The 18391-nt window shown below is 53.5% G+C and overlaps 2 protein-coding genes across 11 annotated transcripts; both read left to right on the forward strand.

Annotated features, from left to right (window-relative positions):
• The first annotated feature begins 1460 nt into the window (after positions 1–1460).
• ATOSB (atos homolog B) lies at positions 1461–14146 on the forward strand. Of its 10 annotated transcripts, none has more exons than XR_010344033.1 (10): positions 7080–9086; positions 9581–9724; positions 9970–10938; positions 11379–11437; positions 11631–11736; positions 11863–12021; positions 12266–12334; positions 12418–12593; positions 12880–13222; positions 13472–14146. XR_010344033.1 is itself a non-coding variant. In XM_064380337.1 (10 exons), the coding sequence occupies exons 3-10, from the start codon at positions 10045–10047 to the stop codon at positions 13031–13033; spliced, it is 1503 nt and encodes a 500-aa protein (XP_064236407.1). In that variant the 5' UTR covers positions 7080–9086; positions 9581–9724; positions 9970–10044; the 3' UTR covers positions 13034–14146. The 10 variants fall into 10 exon arrangements, 9 of the variants coding, with proteins under 9 accessions (XP_012318707.2, XP_064236394.1, XP_012318703.2 ...); XM_064380337.1 differs by having other exon boundaries at positions 9970–10636; positions 10751–10938; positions 12880–14146; XM_012463284.3 differs by lacking the exon at positions 7080–9086 and adding an exon at positions 1461–1483 and having other exon boundaries at positions 12880–14146.
• An 820-nt stretch (positions 14147–14966) lies between these two features.
• Positions 14967–18391, forward strand: STOML2 (stomatin like 2). Its single transcript, XM_012463276.2, has 10 exons — positions 14967–15062; positions 15293–15430; positions 15910–16009; positions 16142–16200; positions 16293–16394; positions 16546–16680; positions 16827–16971; positions 17095–17174; positions 17378–17506; positions 17932–18391. Exons 1-10 carry the CDS (start codon positions 15018–15020, stop codon positions 18067–18069), a joined length of 1071 nt encoding a protein of 356 aa, XP_012318699.1. The 5' UTR covers positions 14967–15017; the 3' UTR covers positions 18070–18391.

Raw genomic sequence — 18391 nt, forward strand, 5'->3', positions numbered from 1 at the left:
TTTGTATAACTTTCTAAACAATAAGTTCCTTAAGGGCAGATAAAATGCTTTTTTCCTTCTTTTTTTGCGCCTTCCACACTACTGACCTTGAGTAAACCAGTTTAAATTAAATACTGACACAAAGCCATAGAGCCTAAAAAACCTGAGACTTGGCGGGGCGCGGTGGCTCACGCCAGTAATCCAAGCACTTTGGGCAGCTGATGCGGGCGGATCACTTGAGGTCAGGAGTTTGAGATCAGCCTGGCCTACATGGTGACACCCCGTCTCTACTAAAAACACGAAAAATTAGCCCGGCCTGGTGGTGCACGCCTGTAATCCCAGCTACTCGGAAGGCTGAGGTATGAGAATTGCTTGAACGCAGGAGGCAGAGGTTGCAGTGAGCCGAGATTACACCACTGCACTTTAGCCTGGGCGAAAGAGCGAGATTCCGTCTCAAAATAAATTAATTAATTAATGAAAGAAAGACGAGAGAGAGAGAGAAGGAAGGAAGGAAGGAAGGAAGGAAGGAAGGAGGGAGGGAGGGAGGGAGGGAGGGAAGGAAGGAAGGAAGGAAGGAAGGAAGGAAGGAAGGAAGGAAGGAAGGAAGGAAGGAAGGAAGGAAGGAAGAAAAGTGATTTTTGGAGAACTTGATCAAATCAAGATTCACGCCGTCTGCTCCTCGGAGAGGCCACAGACTGGCGCTGAGCTAGGCTCTCTCAGTTCTGCAAGTGTCTTGTGCTGCCATCTACCGGTGTCTGGTAAGCGTCGCCCTCTCTTAACCGTATCTCCTGAGGAGAGGTTGGGAGAGAGGAGACTAAAGCGCCAATTAAATTGCAGAACATATGTAACTGCCATGCAGTTCATTCGACACCTGTACAAGGCAAAGGCCCCACTTTTCTTCAGCAATTGCAGGCCCTCCTAACTCCATATCAACACTCATCTCGTAAAATTCACAGACCTCTTCGCTGACCTGCCTCAATAGGTAACAGATCTGACTCCTTCTGTCCATCCCAGAACCCACACCCGCCTCCACAGCGTAGGCTTCAGAAACTGCTCAACCTCACAAACCTGAACTCCACCGCCCAGATTCCCGCATTTTCACAGACCCCTGAGATTCCTTGCACTACCTGGCAAACCCTATGGACCTCCCCTATTAGTGCAAATGCACGCGGCAACCCACACGTCCCTACAAAGAGGCTCGAGTTCCACAGACAGCTCACACCGGCGCGAAAGCTGCTAGAGAGCCCCAACTGGGCTCAGAGCCCTCAGACCTGTGGCTTTGGCCCGGGCTCCGGCTCCCCACCCCCGCCTTGATCCGCTCGGCTCAGGCTAGCAGCCTGCAGGCCGAGGCCCCACCCCTCTGGACCTGTCATCACAGAAGCCGCACGTGGCCAGGGTGGGACCTCAGGCGACCTGCAGCCATCACTTTGTCTCCTCCGTCATCCATTGGGGCCGCCACCGCCAATCAGAGCCAGCGGATCCGGGTTGGGGCGCCAGCGCCCGGGTGAGGCGAGAGGGAGAAGGGGCGGAGGAAGGAGAGACTCTGAGATGGGAGGGGGATCGCGCCCCCTTCGTGTGGGCGACTTCTACCAGGCTGGAATCCAAGGGGGGGGCGCCTGTGAAAGGCGGAGAGACCCAGAGGAGGGAGGGATCCGGGCTGGGGCTTAGGAAAAGCGGAGGATCCTGGGGAAATGCAAAGAAAACGAGAAGGGGGCGAGGTCATAAGGGGCGGGGCCCGGGCTACAGGGGAGGAGCTCGAGAAATTAAACGAGGAAAGGGACAAGGCCGGAGAAGGTGGAAGGTGGGACAAGGGAGAGGGTGGGCCCGGGCGTTGCGGGGGCGGGACTCGGACCGAAGGGGCGAGGTTTGCAGGCCGAGGCTACAGCTAGGGCTGCTCAGTAACTGCCTCAACCACTACCACCTCCCCAAGTGCAACGGGACCCACGGAACTACAGGTGTGGGGCGGGGTGAGCGAGGAAGAAGGGACACGGATGGGGGTGCGCTTTGCAGACAATCTGGAGACTGCTGTGTGTTGAGGGAAGACACAGAGTCGGGGGAGCAGTTTGGGACTCAATGTGTGGGCAACAAGGTGCATTCTCCAGGGCCTCTGTGGGGGAAGGGCGGGAGCGCTTTGTGGGGGTGCGAGGTACACTGTGAGGGGGCTGGGTGGCTGTCTGATGTGGGGGGGGTTGGAAGCAGTACATAAAAGGGAGGGGACTTGGAGGCGCTTTGAAAGAAGGGAGACTGTTTAATGGAGAAGGGTGGTGGGCCAGAGTGTAGGGGTGTCGGAGGGTCTGCGGGCACTATCTGAGGGGAAGGGGTTGTAGGCCCCAGTTGAGACGGGAGAACAGAACCCCCAGTATCCTAGCAGTTTAGGGCATTGTAGTAACTCCAGGAAGACATTTGTGTTCTGGGTTCTAGGAGCAAGAGTGATGGAATTAGTGGGGTGAAGAGGCCAATCTGTTGCACTCCTGTCTGCTCAGCTTTAACTCCACCTTCTGGCCTGGGCACTGAGAGGAGCCGGACCCTGCTTGTCACCAGGGCTTGTGTGACTGTCTCCTCAGTCTATTTTGGATCTGTCCAACTGAGACTGGGGTTTCTTCCCCTAGCTGATGTCCCGGGGGACCCTTCCCCCACTGTGTTCCTGTCAACCCCCCATCCTAGTTCCTGTTCCTCCCAGAGCCGGCCTTGGTCTCTGTCTCCCCCTCCCCCGCCCTGCCCTGCCCTGCCCTTATGCTCTGGGTGTGCTCATTTCCCACTTCCTTCCTTGCCCCAGGGACTGGCCTGGCCTGGCCCTTGCCCATCCAGGAGCTGTGCCCTGCCCAGGACTTTGTACTTAATGACCAGAGACCCTGGTAACCAGCAGCAGGGCTCAGACCCCACCCCCACCACTACCACCCAGGTCTCTCGCATAGCCCCCCAAGTGATTGGTAGCCACATTTTACCACTTGCCACCAATTGGTTTTCCCCACTCTTTTTATTTTTTATTTTCCCCACTCTTGTCCTTCCCCTGGGTGGGGAACCCTAGGGTTTCTGTGGGAAGGGGGAAGTGGTGAGGAGTACTGAGGGTCTTCGATCTCTTTTGAGAGGTGGGCCATTACTGTAAGCTGAACCCAGTAAGGGGTGTGAGGTTCCAGCCTCAGCTTAGAGGGAGTGGCTCCCCATACTCCCTGCTTGAAAGCACTATCAGGACCAAGACTAGGACCTAGTACTCCTGAGGGCTCCTCAGCTTCCCTGAGGTGCTTTGATGGAGTGCCAGAGTTCTTTTTGCCCCTGGGCTGGCTGAGAGAGTGTGGGAAAGACTTGAGTTCTGCACAGTGGCTGAATGAGTGTGACAGTGTTGCTAAAAGGGGCCCCAAGCCAGCCTCCTCACACAACCACCCAGGAGCTGAGAGACTGGCTGGGGAGGGGGCTGTGCTGTGGACAGACAAAGCCCTGGGGTAGGGTGGGGTAAAAAAAGGGCAGGCTGAAGCCTTTTGAGGAGGAGCTGATTGCTATGGCAACACTGCTTCCCAGACAGTCTCGCAGAGAGGGCGGGCCTAGGGCAGACTCTCTCCAGCTTCCTCAGGACTAGGGAGGTTTGTGTGAGTGAGTGGGACATGTAGAGGCAGGGCATCAGTTTGCTGTGCTGAGACTGGAGGATATAGCCTTTCTGCTTTGGTACAAGCAGCAGAGCATTCGAATGCCTGGACCTATCCTCTGAAATGGATATGCGTGAACAATAGACATTAGAATTATAGCACTAATAGGCCAGAGCTGCAGAGGCCCTCAGCAATCATTGTCTATACAATCCCCTCATTTTACAGGTTTAGAAATTTATGGCTAAAGAGACTGTGATTCCCCAGGTGTCACAATGAAAGGGCATAAGTTAGGATCCAGCTCTCCTGATTTGCTGTTCACTCAGCACGGGGCCTGTTGTTTTCTTCAATCAATGTTTATTGAACATGCCAGGGACTAATGTTGACCCTGGGAATATGAGCGTGAACAAAACAAAGTTGCTGCTCTCATGGAGCTTCCATTCTAATAAGGGGAGAAAGAAATTGTGGGGAGGAGGGAGGGAGAAGTCAAGTAGTGATAACTGCTATAGAAAAATAAAGCAGGGTAAATTTAGTGCAGCAAGGTAAGGCCTCTTGGTTGTACCATACTGCTTTCCCAGGATGCCTTGAGGCCTGGAACAGCTTTGATCCTTCACCCTGAACTATTGTCTTCTGACCTTTGTAGGTAACTAAGCCCTGGCCTATAGTAGTGACAGAAAGATAGAAGAAAGAATATGGTGGGGTTGCTAAGGGAGTATTTTTTTCCTACAGTGTTCTATGTCTCTACCTGTTTTCCTAGTAAGGTTTTTTTTTTTTTAAAGATGAGGTTTCACCATGTTGGTCAGGCTGGTCTTGAACTCCCGACCTCAAGTGATCCGCCCACCTTGGCCTCCAAAGTGCTTGGATTACAGGCATGAGCCACCATGCCCGGTGTCCTAGTAAGTTTTTAACTAAGGCAACTAGGCTCTTTTTTTTTTTCTTTTTTCTTAAAGATGGGGTTTCACCATGATGGCCAGGCTGGTCTTGAACTCCTGACCTCAGGTGATCCACCCACTTCGGCCTCCCAAAGTGCTAGGATTACAGGCGTGAGCCGCCACACCTGGCCACAAGTAGGCTCTTACATTGATAGTCCGTAATTTTGACAAGGGCATTGAAAATTTCCTTAATCCTATTCCTTACACTAGGGAACCAGCAAAGAAATCAGTCCAAGGGAACTAGGTTCTTTTTTTTGGAGACGGAGGCTCACACCTGTAATCCCAGCACTTTGGGAGGTTGAGGCAGGCGGATCACGAGATCAAGAGATCAAAACCATCCTAGCCAACATGGTGAAACCCTGTCTCTACTAAAAATACAAAAATTAGTTGGGTGTGGTGGCGCATGCCTGTGTAGTCTCAGCTACTTGGGAGGCTGAGGCAAGAGAATCATTTGAATCTGGGAGGCAGAGGTTGCAGTGAGCTGAGATCACACCACTGCATTCCAGCCTAGCGACAGAGCAAGACTCATCTCAAAAAAGAAAAAAGAAAAAGGTGGTCTAGGGTGAGGTAAGGAGAAGGGAGCTTAGAGGAACTGTTACTTGCTTAAGTCTCCTAAGTCTAGGAGTGAGGGACTAGGGAAAAGAGGAAAGAGGAGGGGAGAAGCCTCTTTTTACTATCTAGTGATATAGCCTCAGGGCCCTGGGGAGGTCCACAACACAGGCAAGGCAGAAACAAAGACCTTGGGCCCTCTGTGGCCTCAGAACTATAGAAGAGTGGACTTTCCCTCTTTGGCTCTGGTGTTTGCCGCCCTGCTTCCATGAAGGACTGGGAGAAAAAGCCTCCTAAGTTACAAATTGTCTGACTTGCTGACAAGTGCAGAGGGCAGGGTAGACAGGACTATCGATTTTCTTAGGTTACCTCTAGAGTACCCTCTAGAAAGTGTCTTTGAATGCTCAGTCCTTGCAAAGGTTTTCATTCTGGTCATTTAAAGAATAGGAGAACAAGGCCGGGCATGGTGGCTCACACCTGTAATTCCAGCACTTTGGGAGGCTGAGGTGGGCAACAAGTTCAGGAGTTCAAGACTAGCCTGGCCAATATGATGAAACCCCATGTCTACTAAAAATACAGAAATTAGCCGGGCGTGGTGGCAGGCACCTGTAGTCCCAGCTACTCAGGAGGCTGAGGCAGGAGAATCACTTGAACCTGGGAGGCGGAGGTTGCAGAGAGCTGAGATCGAGCCACTGCACTCCAGCCTGGGTGATAGAGCGAGACTCTGTCTCAAAAAAAAAAAAGAATAAGAGGACAAGGGTTAGGGATGCTGGTTCTGCTGCCATTTGATTTGACTGGGTCTGGGCTGGGCTGGGGCCCAGTGACTCAGGGGAAGGTGGATAGTTTTGAGAGAGCTATGAGTCATGGGTTGGGCTCCATCACAAGAGTTGGGCTCATTTTCCCCATTCTGGGCAGAAGTCCTCCTATTTTACTTCCCTGTGTGCTCTGTCTCCTTTAACATGGTCCTATGAGTACAAAGAGTGCTGGCAAAAGGGATGGGCAGCCTGAGCTCAGAAAGGAAGTTCAGAAACACAAAGAATAATGCTGGTCCCTAAAATTAAAATGTATCCCTATCATAGGAATCCTTGGACTCCTCTAAAGAAGGCAGAAGAACATCAATTAAGAGTAAGAGAGAGAAAAATACCACTTCTTATCATGGAATGAGATAGGGTCCCACCTCAGACCTTTTCCTCTCTGGCGTGAAGGAAGCTTCCTGGGCTTCACTAGTTCTCCAGTTCACTAGTTCTCTGGTTTGGAAGGTGGGGAAAGACAAATAGGAGTGAGGATATTTGAGGTCTGAGGTCTGGTATAGAGAGCAGGCTGACTTTGGGGGTTGTCATACTGTGTCTTTAAAGCCCTTGGGCTTCCTATTAATCGGCCTGAAAGGAGAAAGGGCGGGGGAGTAGGGTGGAGGGGTAAGATGTGGGAGGACTACGCCTTTGAAGGGGTTAAATGGCAGGGCAGGGTGTTGCTTTGGACTCCAGCAACTGACGGGTTAAAGAGACGGGCGGAGCGACCTTGGGTAGGCCTACCCTGTTGTGGACCAATAGGCGTGTGCCTCTTGGAGGGGGCGTGCCTCACTATTGAGGTCGCGGGGAGGCTGGCTTCCTATGGACCAATGAGCATGATCGCTTTCCAGGGAGGGCGTGGCCTGAGGGGGCGTGGCGGTCGTGGCCGCCGCGGCGCGGGCGGTGGGGCGCTGGGCGGGGCGGGCGGCCCCATCAGCTGGTAGGAAATGGCCTGTGAGTCAGAGGGGCAGCGGAGTCGGCGGCGCGGAGCCGGGGCGGCCCCGGGGAGGGACCGTCGCAGGGAGGGGCGCGGCAGCGGCTGGGGGGCTGCGGACGCCAAGGCCCGCTAGCGTTGCATACGAAGCTGAACAGCGAAGAGCCTAGCAGAGCAGGGCTCAGCCTGAGCCACGCTTTGTCTGGATTGGGGGCCTGTGGCAGGGAGGACCGGGGATCCGAGGGGAGGGACCGGGACGGGACGGAAGGGCCCGGAGCAGCGGCCACCGCAGCGGAGCCAATTTGGGAGCGGGGTGAGTGTGTGCTAGAGGGAAAAAGCAAATCTCCAAAGCTCCACTACAGTATGGGGCCTGTCCCAGGCTGTGGGTAAGGAGAGGATTGAAAAAGGACCTGGGAGGCTGCGCAGGGGGTAAGGGATCGTCCAGAACAAGGAGTCTAGGACTCAGGTGAGTCTGCCCGGCTTAGTTTAAAGAGGCTGCTAAGGTCTGCTCCCTCCCCACTGAGGGTGGAGGGCTCTAGGCTTGGAGCCGAGAGGTCATCGACCTTCCTACCCACAGTGGTGGTCTGCGGGAACAGCCCCCCTAGCTTGTGTGGACATGTGTAGGGACAAAATAGAGAGCAACTGGCAGCAGTTCTCTGTACAGGATGAGGGTGGAAAGCACATGGATAGGAATTCTTCCTGTTACTCTTCTTGATCGTGGTAGAAATGGAAATCTTTAATATTAAAGGGAAGGGGAGAATGAGCCTGGAAGCTGATACCTATATCAATACCCATTTCACCCACCTCCCAGGCCTCGAAGGTGTCTGAAGGTACAGGCGTATTCTGGGACTTGTTGTTTCTGCTGACCTTGCTCCCTTGGCATGTTGGGAGCTGTAGTCCTTGCTAGCCACAGCCTGGCACAGCTGTTTGATGCCAGCTGCTGCCCACCCCCTGCAAGAAGAGTGAGGTTTGGCCTACTCTGCCCTGCCCCCCTCCCCTGCAGTCCTGCCCCATGAGTCAGCTTGAAGCCATGGTCTAGAGCCAGACTGGCTGGGTGGCAGGGGAGTGAATCTTAGGGCGTCTTGTTGACAGGGTAGGAACTGAGAGGGCTCTGGAGTTAATGAGCAGATGCCAGATACAGTGGGGTCAAGCAGGGCATCATGTCATCACCTGGCTTCCCCAGGGCAAGGGCTCAAGAGGGCAACTGGGATGACCTGGAACTAGTGGTGATAAGGAAAAGGCCCTTCCTGAATCTGTGTGGCTTGGGTGGAGGAAAGAAAGGGTAGAAATTAGTGCAGGTTGTACCTTCTGGCAATGTTGCCATTGGTGTTCTGCCCTTTCCAGCCATCCCACCCACCACAGGGAACCAGAATTTTCTTACGGATCTCAATTCTAAGGAGAATTTGGTGAAGTGGGATAGTGGGGTACAATGATGGGAACTTGGTGTGGGAGAGCTTTTCAGTCTCTGGGTACAAATCTCTTTCTGCTTCCCTCCAACCCCTACATCTGTTGTTCCTGATTCTCTCTTGTACAATTAATATCCCTGCTTCTGTCATCTGGGGAATTTTTCTCTGCACTGTCAAGACTGCTGCCCAGATCTCTGGGACTTGCATTCTACTTTTTTTGAGCCCTGCTGTATACTTACCCCTGTACTTGGAGTTGGATGGAGGAATGGGACACAGACCTGTCCTCAGAAACTCTATGGTCAGTCTAGAAGATGCTTTACCCACAGGAGTCAGCAGAACTGTTATTGAGCTTACAGGAAGTAGTAAGACTGCCATAGGTGAGGCCTCAGAGGAGGGAGAGATGCTTATGGTCTGGGGTGGACAGAGCAGACTTTCTGGAGGAGATGGCATTTGGCCTAGCCAAGGAGGAAGAGTCTTGGGTAGGCATTCAAAGGGCACTCCTCAAAGGGGAAAGGACATTGTGAAAGTCAGATAGCATAGGCTAATGCCCAAAGGAGAAGGCTGACTCTGGGGGCAGTTGGCTTTCAAATTGACATTCCCCTCACCCTAGTATGGGCTGGAATAATTAGTGAAGACCATCTTGTGCTCTAGTAGTTTGGGGTTTTGGTGTTGGATGCGTGAGTGCTGGGGGAGGGGCATGGAGAGGTACTCCCTAGTTGTTTCCAGCTGACTGACTGCTGCAGCCTTATCTCTAGTTTGCAGGGCCTTGCAGGAGGGCCCTGGAAAGTGCCTTCTGGCAGTGACTCCTTCCCCTTCCCCCTCTTTTTTTTGGTGGGATTTGTTGCCTCTTGTTAAAGAGACAGACTGCTGGAGGCAATCTGGAGTTTAGGGCTGAAGAGCCAGCTTTGAACTGACTTGAGGTTTGTATTCTGAGGACTGCTGATGAGGTGTAACTGTGTAAGACCTCTGGCCTTAGTGCTCCAGGATGGCACTTGTCTCTTTGGAGATAGACAAATAAGAAGGAGTTGTACAGTTTGGTGGCTTTGAGTAAGAGAGCTGAATTCTGGCCCTGGTCACCTCTCAGCTGGCCAGGTCTCTTGGATCTAGGGGGTCTCTCATCCCTTCCTCTGTGTAGGGCAGGAGACCGCAAATGGTGGCCCTGACAAGTAGTTATTCTACCTCAAGTTACTTGTCACATCCTTATCACACTGAGCCAAGACCTGCCTCTCTGACTCCTTAGGTAGCCAAACTCTGCGATCTGGGCCCTGGATCCCAAGCCTGCCCCCTCTGTTTCTGAAGAGCCTCTCACATGGGAGAAGGATGTCCTGGGGTGTACTATATTAGCCTATAATTGGTGACAGGCCTTACTGCTGCCTCCAGTGTTCCTGGCTTATGTTTGTTCTTCTCTCCTCAGGGTCCTGCTGAGCCCAGGAGCTGCACGGAATGGTGGCAGTCACCTTGCCAGTGCAGCAGGCATGGATCAGACTGCAAGCTAGGGGCACAAGGCATCAGTTGGGAAGAGGGGGCGCAGAGCTAGGCTTAAAGCCTCTTCATCGGGGTAAGTGCCAGGGAGAGGGAGGGGGAAGCAGGTCCAGTAAGAAGCCTGAGCTAAACCTGTCACCTTCTCAGGAGTTCTGAGAGTGGTCTCTATATTCCATTAGTCCATCCAGGGATTTGTATATATTCACCCCTGGGAACCCATTAAAGTCACCTCTTCAGGCAAGGAGAGGGTCTGAATCTCAGCTGGAAGGAAGAAAACTCATTGATTCCCCTGACCACCTTTTCTTCTCTTCTCTTACACAGATGTCCCCAGGCCCCCCAGCCCAGGCCCAGCATAAAGGCCGTGTTGGGGGGCCCCCCTGACCCAAGGGGGGCTTCATGCGCCACGTGCAGGCGGAGCCGTCTCCATCCTCAGAGCCAGAGGCTGGCCCTTCACAGCCTCCAGTCAGGCAGGGGGCCCTCCAGGGTGGCCTGCTCATGGGCTATAGCCCAGCAGGGGGGGCGACATCCCCCGGGGTCTACCAGGTATCCATCTTTTCCCCTCCAGCTGGTGCCTCTGAACCTCACAGGGCCCTGAAGCGACCAGCCCCACCCACTGAGGGTCCCCGGGAGCTGAAGAGAGGCCCTGGGCTGGGGGCCAGAGAGGGATTACCCCCTGAAGAACCATCTACTGTGGGGCTCTTGGGCCCAGAGGGACTGGGGCTGGGACTAGGTGTGGCCAGCCAGCATTTCTCCCACCGTGGCCTCTGTGTTGTGGAACAGGGAAGTAGTGTCACCTCATCTTGGACTTCAGGGGCCTGGAGTCCCCCCTGTCCCCCATCAAATGCTTCCTGCAATACTTTGCACACCAGAGACTGGGCCTCCCCAGATCCAGGGGGACAGGGTTCCCTGGGGGAGTCCCCAGGGCCAGCCCCTCCAGGCCAGCTGCACACAATTGACACTGATTTGCACAGTCTTGCACAAATAGGGGGTAAGAGCCCAGTGGCTGGGGTGGGTAATGGGCGGAGCCTCTGGCCTAGGGAGTCCCCTGGCACTGCCAATGGGCACAGTCCCGAGCACACACCCCCTGGCCCTGGACCTCCAGGCCCCTGCCCCACCAAGCGAAGGCTGCTTCCTGCTGGAGAAGCCCCAGATGTCAGCTCTGAGGAAGAGGGGCCAGCCCCTCGGAGGCGCCGGGGAACCCTGGGCCACCCTACTGCTGCCAACAGTTCTGATGCCAAAGCCACACCCTTCTGGAGCCACCTGCTGCCTGGGCCCAAGGAGCCTGTTTTGGTAAGCCAATGAAGGAGCTCATTTACTCTTTCTCACTCCATCACTGCTTGAGTGCAGTGATACAATCTTAGCTCACTGCAATCTCCTCCTACCAGGCTCAAGCGATCCTTTCACCTCAGCCTCCTGAGTATCTGGGACCACAGGCACATGACGTTGCACCCAGCTGATTTTTTTGGTAGAAATGGGGTTTCGCCATGTTGCCCAGGCTGGTCTTGAACTCCTGAGCTCAAGTGTTCTACCTGCCTTGGCCTTCCAAAGTGCTGTGATTACAGGCATGAGCCACTGTGCCTGGCCTTCATGTACTCTTAAGTGGATATTTGTGTGGGTAAAGGTGGAGGCCTGGGAGAGGTGGTGTTCCTTTAAGAGTTTGTGATGAGCTTCTACCCCAAAACACACGTGGGCTTCACCCAGTCTCTTTTCCCAATCTTTTATCTCCATAGGACCCAACAGACTGCAGTCCCATGGGGAGGAGGCTGAAAGGTGCCCGTCGCCTGAAGCTGTAAGTGACCAGCTTTTCCCTCTACCCTGTTGCTGAGAATGGGAGCAGAAGTCTGTAATCTTCTTTCTAGTACCAGAGTAGGGGTACCCCAGGGCAGAAGCCCTAGATAGTGGCAAAGGGTGGAGTTCAAGGGCATGAGCAAGAATCCCAGAATACCTCAAGCCAACCCCCTGTGTGTCCCCTCCTCTACCAGGAGCCCCCTTCGAAACCTCCGGAAGGGTCCAGGCCTGCTGAGCCCCCCCAGTGCCTCCCATGTTCCTACCCCTGCTGTCAGCCGTACCCTGCTGGGCAATTTTGAGGTAGCTCCCCTTGGGCTTTGTGACTGGGAGGGTCCAGGGAGGGTGGGATGGTGGAATGTGTCTTGGATAGATAAGGAAAAGAATCGGCATCTCTCTCATAATGCGTTTTCCCCACCCTAACCCCAGGAATCATTGCTGCGAGGACGTTTTGCACCATCTGGCCACATTGAGGGCTTCACAGCAGAGATTGGAGCTAGTGGGTCCTACTGCCCCCAGCATGTCACGCTGCCTGTCACCGTTACTTTCTTTGATGTTTCTGAGCAGAATGCCCCGGCTCCCTTCCTGGTATGCCTTGACTCCAACCCCAAAGTCAGCTCATCAGGAGGATGAGGGGTTGGGGGCAGGGCCAAGGGGCAAGAGGTATTTCTTGCTTATTCCTCACCTAGGAGTGAGGTCAGGGCAAGGTGAGGAGAACTCTAGAGTGGCGCAGGGACAGGTTCAGGGTGAGAGATTGTAGAGAGGGATGTGTATTTAGGGCTCAGGGTTTTCCTAGTCCCCACCTTGACTCATGGCTCCTTGTCCTTCCCAGGGCGTCATGGATCTGAAACCCCTGGGGAGGAAGGGTTACAGCGTGCCCAAGGTGGGCACCATCCAAGTGGTGAGTTTGCCCTGAGGGAGTGGGAATGGAGAGAGAGGAAAGCAGCCCTCAGGCTCTACCAACCTTAACTGTCCTACCCCCAGACCTTATTTAACCCCAACCAGACTGTGGTGAAGATGTTCCTCGTGACCTTTGACTTCTCGGACATGCCTGCTGCCCACATGACCTTCCTGCGCCATCGTCTCTTTTTGGTGCCTGTGGGTGAGGAGGGAAATGCTAACCCCACCCACCGCCTCCTCTGCTACTTGCTGCACCTCAGGTGAGGAGAGGGCCCAGAGACAGCTGGGGAGGCCCAGATATCCCTTCCCTGAAGTGGTTTTCTCCTTCGGTACTGTCTGGATTCTTATTGCTGTATTTTTAAATGTTTATTTAAAAATTTATTTATTTATTTTTAGGGATGGGTTCTTGCTATGTTGCTCAGGCTGGTCTCCAACTCCTGGGCTCAAGCAGCCCTCCCACTGGGGCCTCCCAAAGCACTGGAACTACAGGCATGAGGCACTGCAACCAGCCCGGATTCTTACTTTGATCACATTGTCCTCCTCCAGGTTCCGGAGCTCCCGCTCAGGCCGCTTAAGCCTGCATGGAGATATCCGCCTGCTTTTTTCCCGCCGGAGCCTAGAGCTGGACACAGGGCTCCCCTACGAACTGCAGGCTGTGACCGAGGCCCCTCATAATCCACGTTATTCACCTTTGCCCTGATTGCCAGCACTCTGAACCCATGTGGGCTAACGACCTGCCCATCCTGCTTCATCTTAGACAGAGAACATATATGGAGAGATGGCAAGAGACCCTTCAGGCTTGAATTAAAGCCCTCATCATGCTCACGCCCAAATGGATTATTTGGGTGTTTAAAGCTTCTGATCTTTACTACACCCTGCCCTACTTCAGGTACTCATGTGCCTGTCCCCTCCCTTGGGTTTCCCAGGCCAGCTTAGGTAGTAGGGAGGAACCGGAGCTACCCTGAGGTTGTCCCAAGTTCCCAGGCAAGTCATGCCAGCGTTGCCTCCCTGTCCTGGGCAGGGGCCACTTATTATTTTATTTATTTTTAATTTATAATTTATTCAAATTGGATTGCCTTGGTAACCTCCCACACCTTGTAATTGGCATCACCCCCTCCCCCTCTTTTCCTACTCTCAGATACTGCTCCAACCTCAGGAGTTGAAGAGGCTTATGCGGAGGGTGGAAGGAGAACTGCTCTCTCTCAGCTGAGGGAAGAGGGGTTGTTCCAGAGGGACTGAGTCAGTAGCCAAAGACTCGGTTTCCCCTGTCCTTCCCCTAGTCCCTTCACTTCCCCTACTCTTTGACCTATCTCTGAAAGCCAAGTTATGCGTATGTGTGTGTGGGCACAAGCTTGTCTTTGTGTGGTATGTGTGTGTGAGAGAGAGTGTGCATGTATGCACACACACAGGGGTTAACCACCCCTCACCTAGGGCTCCAGACTCCAGTTGTCCCTCTCTTCCTACCTGTGTCTCCTTGCTTTGGGGTCCTGACTGAAGAAGGTGTCCAGGGGGCAGAGTCAGGGCCAAGGACTGGGGTGCCTCCTCTCACCTGGCCAGACTCTGACCCACCTACCTCAGCTGGGGTGAGGGGCACTCCTCAAACTCAGTCATGTGGTTCCCAACTACCCCATTCCCCACTCCAGACTCTGATCCAGCCTCAGTCCTGACTCCTGGGGCTGGGCTGAGGGGAACAAGCATTTGCTGAAACTTGAAAAAACAAAACAAAAACAGGAAAAAATTGTACCTGGTACTTTTTTTTTAGAAAAAAAAAAGATTAAAAAAGAAAGAATAAATTCTTGTTTGGAAACTTGAACTAAGCTCTACTTTTGTTGTTGTTGGTGGGGAGAGGGTGTTAAGGGCGATGGAGGCCTGCCTGGAGTTGGGACTCTGACCTTTCTACCAGAGAGGAGGCAACAGGCCTGGGCCCATGAGGTCTTAGGCTAGTCCCTGCTGATTCTTAGGGCCTGGTCTGGCTCCTTTCAGAGGGGTTGGTGGGTAAAGTTCAGCCATGGGTAAAGTTCATGCTCCAGACAAGGCTGAACGCTGAGGCTGTTTGCTGGACTCTGTATGTAAGACTAGGCATGACAGATCTTGCTTGGGAAGACAGGGAAAGAGCTGTAGTGTCTTGAGAAAAGTGGGGAGGGGAAAATCTCGGCTCAATCGCCAGGCAATGTTAGGCCCAGTTTCCATGGCAGCAAGATTGGGGTCAGTCCCCAGTGGGAGGGCTGGGCACAGCACAGCGGGACTACCAGAAAATGTCACTATGGCAACCATGGCAACGAGTCAGCTCCAATCCACTGGTCGCTGTAGTGACAGACGGGGAGATTCTACGTTCTGGAGGGCAAACTGAGTCTCAGGTGAGGGTGAAGAATTCAGCGCGTGGTGTCTGTGAATGACATGCACACGGAAAATAGCCTCCATTTTGGCCATTAGGCCGTGGATCTTGGCCGCGAATAGCTAAACCCAGAGCAACCGCAGCCCTTGGCCTTCTCTGGAAGGTCTGCGTTTCCCAGGAAACAACTTGAGGCGCGTTAGTCCAAGAAACCCTGATTGGGTGAGTGTTGAAAGAGGGAGGGAACAGCCGGAAGTACATCCGAGGGAGCGGAACTGCTCGGGTAGGCTTCTGGGAGCGACCGCTCTGCTCCACGTCTCTTTGGTTCCGGAGGTCACTAAGGCGGTGGGAAATGCTGGCGCGCGCTGCGCGGGGCACTGGGGCCCTTTTGCTGAGGGTGAGAGCAAGGCAACCTTTCCAGAGGGTCGGGACAGAGATCACTTGGGTCTTCCGCTGGGAAAGAGCGAAATTACAACTTTGGGAGAGGACTGGGGTCAGAGGTCACGGTCCCCATGTGATTCTCTCTCCGAGGATCCTGAGGGTCGTGGTTTATGGATATGCCTTCAGGACCAAGGGGCGGGGTGTCTGGCCAGATGGGATCCCTGCTCACCCACTTCTTTCCTGCAGGGCTCTCTACAGGCTTCGGGCCGCGCTCCGCGCCGCGCCTCCTCTGGATTGCCCCGAAACACCGTGGTACTGTTTGTGCCGCAGCAGGAGGCCTGGGTAGTGGAGCGAATGGGCCGATTCCATCGGATCCTGGAGCCTGTGAGAACCTCTTCTGCCCACCCTGGGCCAACCAGATGACCAATCCCTCACGACATGGAGTGATGGGAGGACCTCCTTTGGGCCTGCCCGCACTGTTAGCTCCCAACTCTGCAGGCCAGACCTGACAGGGCCCAGGCTGCTGACCATCATCCCCCTGTTACCACCTTTTCCTATGCATCTCACAGCTCCCATTCTTGGGAATCTCCCCTGCCCCACCTCGTAGTCTCCATAGAGATGGCTATTCTACTGGCTCCAATTCTCATAACTCTCTCCTCCATTCAGGGGCCTAGTCTTGCATTCCTCTTCTCTTGGATTTTCTTACCAGTAACACCTCAGTCTTCTGAGGACTAATTTCTTGGTAGGGGCTGCTGCTTTTCTTGGCATGTTCCACGTGCTGACTCCCTACATACTCCAGGACTCGCTTAGGTCCCAATCCCATAGTTCCCATCCTTCTGAGGACCCATGACTCCTCTTCCCAGGGTTTGAACATCCTCATCCCTGTGTTAGACCGGATCCGATATGTGCAGAGTCTCAAGGAAATTGTCATCAACGTGCCTGAGCAGTCGGCTGTGACTCTCGGTGAGGGGTTCAGGGTGACATGGGTGCTCTGAGACTGTTAGGATGTGGTTGCTGTAGATCCAGAGTGTAGGAGAAAGAACTGGTTGGGACTTAGAGGCCTGACTTTCCTCCTTTTCTCTCCTGGTTCTGCAGACAATGTAACTCTGCAAATCGATGGAGTCCTTTACCTGCGCATCATGGACCCTTACAAGGTATCTGCCCCCTACTTTATCCAGCCTTTTCGGTTGCCCTCTTCACTGAAATCTTGCGCCCAAGCTTCTTACACTGTCCATGCCCGTTTCAGGCAAGCTATGGTGTGGAGGACCCGGAGTATGCTGTTACCCAGCTAGCTCAGACAACCATGAGATCAGAGCTCGGCAAACTCTCTCTGGATAAAGTCTTCCGGGTAAGCAGATCTGAGCCAGAGTTAGGGTTTGAAGGCACAAACCTGACACTCCCAATCCTTTCGGAAGGTCAAGATCAGTCCCAGGCCCGTCTCAGTTTAGGCCCTTGATAGGTAGGTTGAGGCTGTGGGGCTTATACCCTTCTTTCTCCAGGAACGGGAGTCCCTGAATGCGAGCATTGTGGATGCCATCAACCAGGCTGCTGACTGCTGGGGTATCCGCTGCCTTCGTTACGAGATCAAGGATATCCATGTGCCACCCCGGGTGAAAGAGTCTATGCAGATGCAGGTAGGGGCCAAGAGCAGGTGGGAAAAGGACCTCAGGGTGCTCCAGTCCCAGGAGGATCCAGACTCCCCTCCTGTTGTGATAGGTAGAGTTGCAGGTCTGTGTGGATTTCCCTTGGCTTGTTGATTGGGGTTGTGGTGGGCTTCCAGGTGGAGGCAGAACGGCGGAAACGGGCCACAGTTCTAGAGTCTGAGGGGACCCGAGAGTCGGCCATCAATGTGGCAGAGGGGAAGAAACAAGCCCAGATCCTGGCCTCCGAAGCAGAAAAGGCTGAACAGATAAATCAAGCAGCAGGTCAGGAGAGGGTAGAGGCTCAGGGAGGAGCAAGGCATGGTCCTTTGAAGATTGGTTCTGGGGCAGGAGCTTTGGGGTACTCTGACTTCATGGGTCAAGCAAGCTCTGTCCCTTCTCTTACAGGAGAAGCCAGTGCAGTTCTGGCCAAGGCGAAGGCTAAAGCTGAAGCTATTCGAATCCTGGCTGCAGCTCTGACACAACATGTGAGAGGCCCCTGGGTGGGAATGGGGGACAGGCATTCACAGTGGAAGGGGTTCTCTTATCTACCCCTGAGGAAAGTTCCTGCTTCTGTGGGCTCTGTTGAGCCAGATTACATGGTCCTTTTTATTGTGAACTGCTTTCTTCATTCCCCATCCACCCCTTCTCCATGTCTGTGATCTCTGATTTTATCCCTCTGTGGTCACAGAATGGAGATGCAGCAGCTTCACTGACTGTGGCGGAGCAGTATGTCAGCGCATTCTCCAAACTGGCCAAGGACTCCAACACTATCCTACTGCCCTCCAATGCTGGCGATGTCACCAGCATGGTGGCTCAGGTTAGAGCTCTCTGAGGACCCAGCACAGAGTACCAGTGCCAGGGCCTGAACTAAGACCCCACCACCGTCATCAACACTTACATACCATAAAGGTCTTCAGAGTGCCTTGGCCCTACACCTCCCTTCATTCTTTGTAGAGATGGAATCTAAGAATGAAACGTCTCCACTCAGTCCTGCAAATATGGAAATTCTTGAGATTTCTTTTTTTGGCAGATACCTGTGTTGGTATTCTGAGAGTTACCTTACTCTGATGGTTTGTAAGATTCCTAAAATCAACTCCAGAGCTTACAAGACAGGTTTGAGAGAGGGAGGAAGAAAAACCAACTCACTGGCCCCCATGCCATCTTTTCCCTTTTAGCCATTGATAGGCTGGGCTGCACCTCTGTCAGATGTCCTCATGGTACTCTCTCTGTCCCTCTCCTCAGGCCATGGGTGTATATGGAGCCCTCACCAAAGCCCCAGCACCAGGGGCTCCACACTCGGTCTCCAGCGGGAGTAGCAGAGATGTCCAGAGTACAGATGCAAGTCTTGATGAGGAACTTGATCGAGTCAAGTTGAGTTAGTGGAGCTGGGCTTGGTCATGGAGTCTGGGGATAAGGAAGCAACATTTCCTGATTCTGGCTCTAGCTTCCCTGCCAAGATTTTGGTTTTTATTTTTTTATTTGAACTTTAGTCATGTAATAAACTCCCCAGTGGCAAACCACAAACTGTCCTCTTTGATTGTGGAATGAAGTTGGGAAAGTCACTAGCGTTTTCCTTGGATCCAGTCCTGTCAGCATGATGCCTCTGAACAAGAGTGAACTTTGTGTAAAGTGAAACTATCTTTTTTATCTTCAAGAGAAACTGTGGGATAGGGTGGAAGAATTAAACCACATATCCACTGAA

Source organism: Aotus nancymaae, unplaced genomic scaffold, assembly GCF_030222135.1.
Source record: "Aotus nancymaae isolate 86718 unplaced genomic scaffold, 86718_ANA_hifiasm-v0.15.2.pri h1tg000003l, whole genome shotgun sequence".
Classification (NCBI taxonomy): Eukaryota; Metazoa; Chordata; class Mammalia; order Primates; family Aotidae; genus Aotus; species Aotus nancymaae.